This window comes from Olea europaea, chromosome 9 (assembly GCF_002742605.1).
Source record: "Olea europaea var. sylvestris chromosome 9, O_europaea_v1, whole genome shotgun sequence".
NCBI classification, from domain to species: domain Eukaryota; kingdom Viridiplantae; phylum Streptophyta; class Magnoliopsida; order Lamiales; family Oleaceae; genus Olea; species Olea europaea.
The window spans coordinates 11,607,140-11,620,339 of NC_036245.1; the positions used below are offsets into that span (position 1 = coordinate 11,607,140).

A 13,200-nucleotide genomic window follows, 5' to 3' on the forward strand; every position below is an offset into this window, starting at 1 on the left:
GAGATCCATGAGATACTAATCGTAGAATTTGCTTAATTAAAGGTCACGATTATTTGTCAAAAATACTTGTAAAATTTTTATGGAGGATGAACGTTCTCATATATATATATATATATATATATTTTAACAGTTAATCAAATTTTGTTAAATATTCATATTATAAAAATGATCTGCATACGTCGGAACACACGAATTCGTGGCAGTATATCAAAGTTTCCTACGAAAGTCTGAAAAAGAAATATTTTATGACACAGAAAAATTATTAGAACCGTTAGAGTTAACACGTGTCAGGCACATGTTTTCTTCTATCTGTCTTTGGATTCTAATCTCCAGAATTTTTGTATGTTTCTTTATATTGCTTCTTAATTCCCTGGATTTCTTCTCTAAAACTATCTTTTTCTCTCCCTTTTCTTCTCTTTCTCTGTATCTGTTTTGCAGATCTTTTTGATTGGCTATGCATTAGATACAAAAAAGAGTTCATTTTCCTCTGATGGGTTGTTCTGTATGTCAGCAATGATGTCATTTTCCGGCAGGCTTTTCTCAAGAATTTTGGTGAATGCTTTTCTGTTTTTGATTTTCACTGGTGGCATTTTCTCCGAAACTGAATTTGATTTTGGAACGCTTACACTGACGAGCTTGAAGCTACTCGGAGACGCCCACTGGAACAATGGGAGTTTGCGGCTTACGCGTGATCTGGCCGTTCCGAATTCCGGTGCCGGAAGGATTCTTTACTCCAAACCCATCAGGTTCCGGCAGCCAGGGACAGAGAATCCGGCGAGCTTTTCTACATTCTTCTCATTATCCGTGATGAATTTGAATCCGTCCTCCATTGGAGGCGGTTTGGCTTTTGTGATTTCGCCGGACGACCAGACGGTGGGTGATGCGGGTGGATTTTTGGGTGTCATGGACTCCAAAGGGGTCCATAGCGGCGTCGTGGCGGTGGAGTTTGATACCTTAATGGACGTTGAATTCAAGGACATTAACGGGAATCACGTGGGGTTGGATCTGAACTCAATGGTTTCAAACCCGGTGGGTGATTTAGAGACCATCGGCGTCGATCTCAAGAGCGGTGACCTGATTAACTCGTGGGTCGACTACTCCGGGTCAACTCGGGTAATCAATGTCTACGTATCGTACTCTAATTTGAAGCCAAAAGAGCCCATTATCTCAGCACCTCTTGATCTCAACGAGTACGTAGTTAATGATTTCATGTTTGTTGGGTTCTCCGGATCTACTCAGGGGAGCACAGAGATTCACGGCATTGAATGGTGGAGTTTCAGTTCGTCCTTCGAAGAAAATCCCAATTCCAATTCCGAGGTGGCGCCGGAGACACCACCTCCGCCGCCAACCTCTACTCTAATGAACCCGACGGCGAATACAGCGAACCCGCCGCCACCTGCTTTAGCACCTGCTGCTAATAGTACGGCGTCGCATGAGAGCAAAACTAGTGGGAAGTGTCACTCGCAGTTGTGCAAAGAAGGTCCCGGGGCTGTTGTCGGGGTAGTAACCGCCGGCGCGTTTTTTCTGGCATTTTGCACTTTGGTAGTAATTTGGGCATACAACAAGAAATTCAAGCGGGTGAAAAAATCTGAGACTTTGGCTTCCGATGTGATCAAAATGCCCAAAGAATTTAGCTACAAGGAGCTAAAATTTGCCACTAAAGGGTTCAATTCAACCCGAATTATCGGTTACGGTGCATTTGGGACAGTTTATAAGGGGGTATTGCCGGCCACCGGTGATGTAGTGGCGGTGAAGAGGTGTAGTCATAACGGACAGGGGAAGACGGAATTTTTATCCGAATTGTCCATAATTGGATCTCTTAGGCATAGAAATCTTGTTAGGCTCCAAGGTTGGTGCCATGAGAAAGGTGAAATTTTGTTAGTTTATGATTGGATGCCTAATGGAAGTCTTGATAAGGCATTATTCGAGTCGAGGATGATCTTGTCGTGGCCTCATCGGAGGAAAATTTTGTTCGGGGTGGCTTCTGCCTTGGCTTACTTGCATCAAGAATGTGAAAATCAAGTGATTCACAGAGATATTAAGACTAGTAATATTATGTTGGATGAAGGGTTCACTGCAAGATTAGGGGATTTCGGATTGGCGAGGCAAACTGAGCATGATAAATCCCCTGATGCAACGGTGGCTGCTGGAACAATGGGGTACTTGGCGCCTGAGTATTTGTTAACAGGAAGGGCGACTGAGAAAACCGACATATTCAGCTACGGCGCGGTGGTGCTAGAGGTGGCGAGCGGGCGGAGGCCAATTGAGAAAGATGTTACTGGTGTAGGGAAAGTTGGAGTGAGTAGTAATTTGGTGGAATGGGTGTGGAGTTTGCATCAAGAAGGGCGGCTGCTGGTGGCGGCTGACCAACGGCTGGGGAATGATTTCGACGAGGCTGAGATGACACGGGTGTTGTTGGTCGGGTTGGCATGTTCCCACCCGGATCCGATGGCTAGGCCTACAATGAGGGGAGTGGTCCAAATGCTAGTAGGAGAGGGGGAAATTCCAATTGTCCCAAGAACAAAGCCAACCATGAGTTTTAGCACATCACATCTTCTAATGACATTGCAGGACAGTGTTTCTGATTTGAATGCCATGATCACCCTCTCCACATCCTCTTCGGAAAACAGTTTTACCGGTGGCGGCAATGGTGGTATGGACTTGGTTTGATCGATGAAAATTTGACCGGGGAGTGTAGTTTGAGATTATTCCAGCCATCTTTTGTTAATTAATTAACTTTTATGTAATTCTTTTATTTATTTTATTATGTATTTAGAATCAATAACGTTTGTGTATGTCCAAAGATTGGATTGCAATAATAGCATTTTTGTCCATTCTCATCTTGTCTTTTGTACTCCCAATAACGACTATCCATGGTTCAACTTTCTAAGGGCATGTTTGTGTTTCTTTAATTTAAAAAAAGTGTATTATGAAATAGTTATTGATGTTGAAATGTATATTTAAAAGAGAATGAAAAGTTTTCTGATTTATGCGTAATATTATATTAATCAAAGTAAATTTAGGATGACCTAAATATTTAAAGTTGAAATCAATTCATCAATCAATCAAATCTCTTTAAAATGGACGTTGAAACAAGGGTCCATGTCAAACATTGTACCTCAACTAACTAGGACTTCGTACTCTAGTCTAGTGATCTATATAGAAAGATAAATATTTAGTAATAAGGGCCCAATTGAATGATATCTTTGTAATACTAATACACGAACTCTAACAAATAATATGTCCTTACTTAATCTAGAATTTTATTAATTTTTCAACAATATATAACGCAGTTATTCTGTTCAATTTTTATAAGTTAATCATAAAGTGTCAATCGTCAACGGTAGCCATTTTGTTTTTGATAAGTTGTTATAGAAAAAACAATGAAGTTATGATTGTGATTTTGCTTCTTATCGTTAAATTGAACCTTAGCTTGAACACCTTTTTCTTATAGGTCGATCTCTAGTGAATTTCTAATTAAAGTACATAGTAACGCTCATTTTCCTTGTCAACAATTAGTTAGAAGTGGAGACAATAATGAAAATGGTGGGTGTCATTTTCTTGAATTGTTTTGGAAGGATGGTGGGTGGTTGCTTTCTTAGAAAGAGTTGCAAGTCAAAAAGCAGAAATGAGAGTTTGAGTAGAGGTTTAGCAAAGTGTAACGATAATTGACAATAGAAGAAACGCAAACTTAGGTTGACGTTTTAGGTTTTGCATTGATGCTTCTTGGATAAAACTCGTTTGGACAGGGGCCTGTCCATATAGCATGGCCCATGCTTCTTTGATTAATGGATATGAAGGGAAAATGAAGTGATTCTGTAGTTGAATTTTATATTTTTGCTATATCGCTAAGGCTGTTTGGTATAATTTTTGAGAAGTTAAAATAAGTTACTGAGATCCATTCAAATAATTTTATAACAGTGTTTCTTCAAATTAAAATAACATTATTTTTATTTATATAATATTGGAAGTGGAATCTAAATTTTTCTTGGTCATCTATTCCTAATATCATCATAGTTAAGCTTCTATTTAGTATCAAATCAAAGTCAGCAATTAATTTTAACTACATATTTTGTGAAATTCACAACTTTTCAATCTCACATTTCATAAACTTTTATCAAGATTTACTAAAATTCTAATTTTAATCATCACAAAACAGGAGCCTCGCTCATTAATCCCTCCCTAAATTAATGACTTTCATCTATATCAATATTAAATCACGAAGAAAAATTCCCACAAGTTCATCATGTCAAATTTCTTGTACGCTTGGTTTCTAACCTAAACTCAAAATGAGATTCGACTAAGCTCCTTCACATAAATTCGATAACAAATCACGACGTCTTCATGTTCTTTATACAATAATTGGAAAATCTACTTTGAAATCATCAACCTATACCTAACTTCAAACTCAACAACAATTACACAAGGACAAGTTAGATATTTCCAATGTAAATGCTAGCTCGTAGGTCCAATTCGTAATTGTACCATGTTGGAATTGATCGATGTGTTTATGGATGTCGCCGAACCACAATTTACAATCCGTCTAGTCACTACCTGCTTCATTTAAATGCTCAAACAATGGTTAGGTTTCTGCTATTTTGCTTTAGGCCTCTCTCATAAACATAAAAGTTGGTCCAATAATTTCATGTGGAAAACAATCATATGATAATTCGACGTAATCTCTTATAAACCTAGAGAAAAATGCTTTAACAAAATCTTATAAATTACTGTAGTTTTAAACTTAAGTCATTTTGATCGACCGGATCGGAAAAATTCATAACTCGACCGTGGGATTGGACCAAGTTCTTGGAATTTTAACAAACAAATTCGAATTTTAAAGTAATCTGCAGTATTTTTATTGTAATCATTTAGAGATATAATTTAAAAAAAAGTATGAAAAATTACATCTTAATAAATAATAAGAAAAATAATAACGAAACAGTAAAAATGAAAAATAAATATTTACCTTTTGCTGATAGGAAGAATACGCTACCTAAAGAAAACTTTAGAGATCTTTGAAATTTTTGAAAATAGAGGGAAAGGTCTCTATTATTATAAAAAACGTCACTTGAAATTTATTTAACGTGCTCTTTTTTAAAATATAGGTCAATATATAAGAATAGGAGAGATACATGTAGATATAGATACAGGAAAGGAGATGAGAGGTGATGGGGCTGAGCGGGTGAGGACGACGGAAAGGTGAGGAGTTCGTGATTGTTGGAGGCGATGGGTGGTATAGAGATAGAATGGAGAAATGTAGATAGAGATAGAAGAGTGGGAAAAAATTAAGGCTTATGATGTAAGTGTATTAAGTATATATATTCAGTAAAAATATTAATTAAAATAAAATATCTAATGTTTGAAATGATAAACCTCAAATCTAATTTTGGAATATTGATCTTCAAATATAGATGGGGGTGTACTTTCTACGTAAGCAAAAGCAACGTGAAACGGCACAATATAATCATTTCGAATTAATCTACTTGTACAATTGTTGTTGACAATAATGGATGACAACGTTGATAAAGAATATAATAAAGATTTCGAATATAATTGCTGTTCTTATGCCTAAAATGAATTTACCATGGCCCTTTGGTTGGTTAGCCTTCACATTAGAATTTACAAATCAATCAGGTAACCAAACAGCATAGAAAATATGATTTTTGGCAAAATTGTTTCCGAAGAACTCTTCAAGGTGAGTTTATTTAGTTGTCGGTGATCGATAAAATGGAACATACAAATTTCAGGATTTATCATGCATGCAATCAATTTATCAGATGATTTTTTCATTAATTGGTTAATTTCTGTTCAAGTTTTGATGATTATCGTCATTGCTCAAGTTGGATCTTTGGTGTATGTAAATAGATATTTCCTTGCAACCGAGCCTGTTATAATTTATTAGCTGAACATTATTATGCCATAACTTAGACATTGAATAATGTGATTTTGATTTCACTGTCACATGCGCGAATCCGGCTCCAGATGGTTAACCTTAGATCAGCTTTCTTTAAAAGCTCCTTCCAGGGAAAAAAACAAATAAATAAATAAAATAAAGTACTTCCAGAAAATTTATTCAAACAGGTTCAAAAACTAGTTAGAAATAATATCCAAACATGCACAAGTATCTTCAGAAGTAACTTTACACGTTTTAAACAGAGACAATACAGTATCAACATTTTTCACTTGACAAATTAATTGACTAAAACATAAATTCATTATACATTTCAACACAAGTTCAAAAAAATAGTATCAAAACAATACGAATATGCAAACCCTGTACGCCCAGCGCGTAATTACATTACACCCCACGATCCATGGCCTGTTCCCCAGGCGGAATCATGACCAAGATTGGTTGAGCATTAAACCCGGGATGAGGGAGCCTGCGACGAACCTCACGACCTTCCTGGCAAAGGGCACATAGATGGCAGAAGACATGAGTTGCAAAATCACAGACAGATTCGCATTGCTCACGTTGAACATCATTCTCCATAAAGCTTCCACAACATCCACAGGATCTAGCAAGCGCCTCGCAATTTCCCTGTTCAGTTAACGGACCACCAAACAGATTTTAATCCCTTAGAAGGTTCTTCCGACGGAAAATGAAAATTACATAAAATGGTTTCTAATATAATAGCTTATCAGTTAGCCATGGTTTTCAAGTGAGTCAATTCCAGTTCGAACAACATGCAAGTTTCACATAAAGATCTACATCGAGCAATGTATTAAAAGAAAAGTCCTCAAAAGCAAATCATAATCCGTAAAAGTCCCGTGTTAAATAATTTAATGTTGTTCTATGAGATGCCGTAATGCAACAAATATAGGTTTCCATGATAATATAACTATGTCATAGCATCCGTAATGTCCCATATTGATACTTTGAAATCTTCCCCCCTTTTCATGCTTTGGATTTTCGGTGTCAATCATAACATCTCTTAAACTTTTACAAGGTCGATTATAGCAGTACGTTGCACATGGCAGAGTTGCTAGAACATTTTACAAGAAGACTAACCTCTAGGTTAAACTTCTGGCGAATGGCTGAACGTACTGGATATGAAAACCAGGGTGCGAGACAGTTCCAGCCAAAAAAGGAATTCCCAAGCAAATAAAGAGCAGTGTATGGCAAGCAGTGATTACTGAAAGTACCAGGAGTGTCTCCAAGTCTCTCGACATTGCTTCCATAGAGCACGCAAGGGACCATACTACCCAATAAACCTGCTCAGTGCTCACTATCATAGTCATCAAACAGAAATAATGCACCACGAGAAACATAGGAATTATAGTTAAATCTTAAGGCCTAGAACAAATTCTAATTGAAAGACAATTAAAGATCGAAATTGAACGAGTAAAAAGAAAGATATGTAATATGCTGTGACCGAATAAATATTTCAAGAAATCCAGTGCAGAATCAACAGCTTCCAAAAATTTAAAAAGAAAAAAGATCATTCATGAATTCCATAAAATAGCCCCGTAACTTCGGGAGAAGGGGTTCCTCCCAGAAAGGGAGTAGCAGTGACCAGGCCCGGGAGACTGCCTCGTGTAGTTTGTCATCCTCTAGGACTAGCTACTGACCACTGCCATGGTAAGCTATTGCCACCAACTATACCAAAAACAAAAGTCTCCGCAAAGTCCTAAGACCATCTATGGGGGCTGACCCTGCTCAGTGCTGGAAGGGGTGCAAAATCAAGAGCTTCATGATGCGTGTGATCATATGATCAGTTTTTGCTTCCTAGGAACAAATCTCATTCTTTCTCTGGATAATTCGTTCTCAATTATTTTTCTTATATCCACAATTTCACTGGACTTTAGCTGATTTTTACAACAATTACCAATTAATAATTATCAATCAATGACCCAAAACCAATAAACTCCCCCAAGAAACAAACATTTTCATTAATAATTAAAATTCAAAGAATCAGATCAAGTACCCTTTCCCAAGAAACAGACAAAATTCCAATGAAAAAAGAAGAAGAAAAACTCACAAACTTCAAGATCGCTGCTGCAGAAGTCATCGTTCCTTCCAAGACAATCACAGAGGCCGGAGTCCCATTGTGCCCTATGCATCATGGCCATGGGCTCACCCATCACGCTCAGAGGCAGCCCATCAGCAGGCCAGCCCATCGGTACCTCCGTATGCGATTGTTTCACCGCCTCTACATGCGGAGGAGCTGTAGTTTTAGCGGTGACCCCGGATTTCATTTCAGCCTGCATCATTTGTTCTTCTTGTTGGTTTGGCAAAAGGGGGCTTGATTCCTCAGAATTCGCCATTTTCAAATGCAAAGTTTAAGCAAAAAAATTTGTATGAATTTTATCAAAATAGGAAAATTGGGAAAATTGGAGCTGAGGAAATTTGACGTGGATTGCAATTTGTACAGGAGAGATGAAATACAGGTTCTTGAAATGCCCTCTCCTCCTCTAACATTATGGGATAAAATCGTCACCCAAATTTATATTTAGAGCATGTTTGGGCCTGATTTTTTAACTCAAAAAATTGAGTTTTTGGACGTTATTTTACTATTTCAATCGTCATATTTGACTTCATCTTTCACAGTGGACCCCACTTTTTTCTTAACAGTCAAAAAATCAATTCTCAAAATCACTCCCAAAATAAATTTAACTTTATTATGACCATTCAATCATTCAACTTTATTTTTAATATCATCGTAACCATTCAATTTTATTTTATTTTACCATAACTAACCAATTTCATGTAACGTTTCAATATAGCCACCCAATGTCTTTGCTCTCTTTTAACTAATTTTATAATTTTTAGAGCATGTTTGGGCCTGATTTTTTAACTCAAAAAATTGAGTTTTTGGACGTTATTTTACTATTTCAATCGTCATATTTGATTTCATCTTTCACAGTGGACCCCACTTTTTTCTTAACAGTCAAAAAATCAATTCTCAAAATCACTCCCAAAATAAATTTAACTTTATTATGACCATTCAATCATTCAACTTTATTCTTAATATCATCGTAACCATTCAATTTTATTTTATTTTACCATAACTAACCAATTTCATGTAACGTTTCAATATAGCCACCCAAATTCTTTGCTCTCTTTTAACTAATTTTATATTGGATAAAATGATAACTTTGCAATAAATATAAAATAAATTTTAAAAAAAATAAAGGTTTTTAATTTTAAAAATATTTTTTCTTATTTTATTTTTCTAGGTAAAGTTATTTTTGAAATACATTTATATTATATTTTATTATTTTCAGGAACGTTTTTTAAAAATAATTTTTTATTTTATTTTCTTTCTAAGTAGTTCTTTTTTAAAAATAAGTTTTTACTTTATTTAAGAATATTTTTTAAAAAATAGGTTTTTATTTTATTTCTTTAAGCAACTTTTTTTTTAAAATTAGTTTTTATTTTAATTTTTTGAGTAACATTTTTTTAAAATAAATCTTTATTTTATTTTTTAGTAAAGTTTTTCAATTTTTTTTATTTTTTTTCAATTTAGTATATATATATATATATATATATATATAATGAAAAGTTACCGTTTTACCCCTTTAAAAATAGGGAAAAATAGTGAAAATAAATTGGATGGTTATGGTGAAACGTTATATGGAGCCTGCTTGGTAGTAATTTTGAAAATTGATTTTTTGATCGTTAGGGAAAAAGTGGGGTCACATGTAAGAGAAGAAGTCAAAAAATACGACTAAAATAGTAAAATAACGATCAAAAAATTAATTTTTTCATGTGAAAAATCACTCCCAAACGGGGCCATGAATTTGGATGGTCATAGTGAAACGTTGCATGAAATTAATTAGTCATGGTGAAATAAAATCAAATTGCATAGCTATGGTGACAATAAGTATAAACTTGTGTGATATATATAATGGTTTTTTATTTTGATTTATACGACATCTTGTATTTTTTCAAAAATACATTTTTTAAAATCCATTTTTAATCATATATTCTTACATCATATAATATTACACATACATTCATATATATTTTTTTATTTTAAAAATCACTATTTTAAAACACACTTTCCCCAAAAATTCATGCATAAAATTTGTGATCAAGAATTTCGGATCGTACATCTTAGGTTTAGGTCCAATCTCCTATTGTCTACGTCAATTTTATTTATCTATCACAGACTCACAAACCGCAAAACTTTATACTTTTAAATTATGTATTTGAGGTTTAGTTTTATCAGTTGGCTAATATTTGACTCGAGTACAAAGTATTTATAAACACTTAAGTTATTTATACATCTTGAGATATTCACAAATATATTTTACATGTTTATATAGATCCTAAAATTAGGGTTAAGTTAGATTAAGTGAGAAATTTTTACTCATTTTGTATTGTATTTCAGCCATATAGAGCACGTATAGAAGGTTCATGGAGCATAAAGAAGCCAAAATTTTGTACTTGTTTCTTTATATAAATTCCAGCCTCGCAAACCGAAATCAGCACATTACCAACACTTTATATTATTGCATATCACTACTACTATAAAAGAGTTAATATGCCAGTTATTATTCATTCAGGACGTATTTTACTTTCCTATTTTATCCTCAAATATTTTAGCAATCCCTCTTTCCTCAAAGAAAACAACACAAGACTTGAGTATAGTCATTCCAACCAAAGTTATGTAGAATTTTTTACCCTTGCACGAGTTTATTGGGCCCCACATCTGCAGTCGTCAGTTAAAAATTGTTTGGAATGTCCAAAATATCCTTGTGATGGTGTAAAATTTAAAAAATTTAAGAATATCACGGTATTTTCATCAAAATTTGTTCAGAAAGTAAAAAATTGCTGCAATTCAGTGGTTTTGTATTTATTTTTCCTACTTTTCTTTATTCGTACACTGTAAGAATGAATATGTCATTAATGTTCATTTGTGAAGTATTTTCATTTTCCCATTTTATTCTTCAATCCTATTTTAATTTTTCAACTTAATTAATATATCATTACTACTACAAAATTAATTTTGTAAATAATCTGATAAATTTTTTTACGTGGTTTAGAAAATTTCTTGATATTAAATTATTTTTAGTGTAAAATGAGACATCATTTAAAAAATTAAAAATTTCGATAACAAGCAAACTTTAAAAATTCATCGACGATTGTTCAGTAGTCGAACAATTCTCATAACATAGTTTTGCTTTTCTCATGTATTGTTGGTCCATGATTCCATTTTAACTATTCTTAATCGTTTGATTTTTTTGTCTTCTCTTTGTTCGACCTTCATTGAATATTTCGCAAATGCTGATAACAGTTCCATACGAAGTGGACAACAGGATGGAAAATTTCACTCGAACTCGACCTTTGCGAGCAGTGACCTTAAGTTTTCTTTGTGTTTCAAGTGGTGTAGGATAAGCAGAAATTGTAACCCTTGGCTATGTAGCTTGTGTGTGAGTGCTAGCAAAGACCTTGCGTTTTTTACTATGGCACGATGGCATCCTTTTTCTTTAAGGTGTGGGGTAGATTGAAATGGGTGGTGCGCATTTTAACAGTGGCCATCGGAGAAGGGAAGCTCTCTTAATCGTTGAAGAAACAAGAAAGCTCCCGGATCGTCCTCCGCCTTAGAGTCCGGCCTCATCAACCCCATTTTTAGTTGGATTTGATTTTGCTTTGAATTCTTCATATTTCAGCATAAATTAACCTGTAACAGGGTTAATTGTTTATAGTTATTTAGGTTTGTGGAATTTTTATTTAAGAATGTTTTAAGACCCCTTTTTTCTAGCTTTTCATATGTTCTTTTATTCAAACTTACATTTTCCTTGTCTTTGCAAGGAACCACATTCTCAAAGAATATCGCATTTCTTGACTTAATTATGGTATCCTCATGTACGCCCGATTTATGTACAAGGAAACGATATGCACTACTATTATTGGCGTATCCAATAAATATGCAATCAATCGTTTTGGAACCACTCTTTATTTGTTTAGGCTTAGGAACCACAACCTTTGCCAAACACCCCACACTTTTAAGTGTTGGTAGGAAGGAGGATAACATTTCCATAACTCATTTCTATTATACCAAAATGCTTTCTGCAGAGTGGTTGGAGGTTAAGATAAACTTTTAATGATTCCTATATCTTGATTAAGTCAAGTAAAGTAGGGCAGAATACTCTTAATAAGAGATCAACTATGTGAGTGTGAAGTGGAGCCGCTTCAATGAGAATTATTCAGGGTTTGAGTTCTCTAAACACTTGCAGAACCAAGATGGGTTCAGGGCGAAAATGAACCAAGTCATGAGAACCATGAATGGTTTAGGGGAGATATTGTGTGAGTACTATTGCCTTGGTTTACACCAACGGCTGATGGTTCAAGAACATCGCGTTCACCAATTAGATAGTAAATCCGATGGTATTTCACTATGGAAGGTTCAAAGCCAAAAGCTACCTTACCTGATGCAGTGTCTTTCCGCTCTCTCTCTACTAGTGTCTGCATTATCATTTGCATACATGGAACTTTCATTCATGTGGGGGATTTTTGGAAATTGGTTGAGGACCAATTTGTATATGAATGAGAAATTCGGTCCTATTTGAACGAAATTAAAGTTTGGGGTGTGTCCCTTCACCTACCACCCTTCAACTCTTATATATAGGACCATTTGGATGTTTATTTTAATGATTTAAAAATATATATATACTCTCATATCATGTTGCATAAAACACTTTTAGAAGTGATTTCAATTTGCATCAAAATCATGGTCATGGTAGAGAGGAAATTTCGTTCGAGTTCGTTGGTCGAAGTCATTTGGAGTGCTCCTATGACTCGACGTGATCGTTGTATCTTGGGAGATGATTGCCCGAGAACCGTTAGCACCGATGCAGAGCAAATTCATCTTAAGGATAAAGTGTCCAACACTTGCCTCGACCAAAAATTCATCACATGCATCTTCTCCCTTTATTTTCTGGTTTCTGTTAATTATACTTTGATTTCAGAAAATTGATTAATCTGATTTATATATTTATGTTGCAAGGTTCGATCGTTCAAGAATTGAAAGGGAAGAATCCATATTCTTGAGTTCAGAATCGGTAAATTATCATTTCTCCTTATTAAATCCAATTTTGGTAAGTTGGATTACGTTTCGATTTCATGCATACAACCAGTATGTTTGTTGTGAATATAATATGCACGATAATCGGTGTAAATTCTCCAACAATAATTTGAATGAAATTAAAGTTTGAGGTGTGTCCCTTCTTGTAGGAAATTCAGTGTATGTGGAT

At 34.8% G+C, this 13,200-nt stretch overlaps 2 protein-coding genes across 3 annotated transcripts; one reads left to right on the forward strand and one right to left on the reverse strand.

Moving 5' to 3' along the window:
• Positions 1 to 257: 257 nt before the first annotated feature.
• LOC111399681 (L-type lectin-domain containing receptor kinase VIII.1-like) lies at positions 258 to 2,840 on the forward strand. Its single transcript, XM_023027133.1, has one exon. It carries the CDS (start codon positions 505 to 507, stop codon positions 2,668 to 2,670), a length of 2,166 nt encoding a protein of 721 aa, XP_022882901.1. The 5' UTR covers positions 258 to 504; the 3' UTR covers positions 2,671 to 2,840.
• A 3,228-nt stretch (positions 2,841 to 6,068) lies between these two features.
• Positions 6,069 to 8,433, reverse strand: LOC111399682 (cell number regulator 8-like). 2 transcript variants are annotated; one of them, XM_023027135.1, is made up of 4 exons: positions 7,980 to 8,433; positions 7,010 to 7,212; positions 6,294 to 6,538; positions 6,069 to 6,257 (listed from the first exon to the last, which is right to left on the reverse strand). In XM_023027135.1, exons 1-3 carry the CDS (start codon positions 8,263 to 8,265, stop codon positions 6,299 to 6,301), a joined length of 729 nt encoding a protein of 242 aa, XP_022882903.1. In that variant the 5' UTR covers positions 8,266 to 8,433; the 3' UTR covers positions 6,069 to 6,257; positions 6,294 to 6,298. The 2 variants fall into 2 exon arrangements, with proteins under 2 accessions (XP_022882903.1, XP_022882902.1); XM_023027134.1 differs by having other exon boundaries at positions 6,069 to 6,538.
• Between the last annotated feature and the right edge of the window lie 4,767 nt (positions 8,434 to 13,200).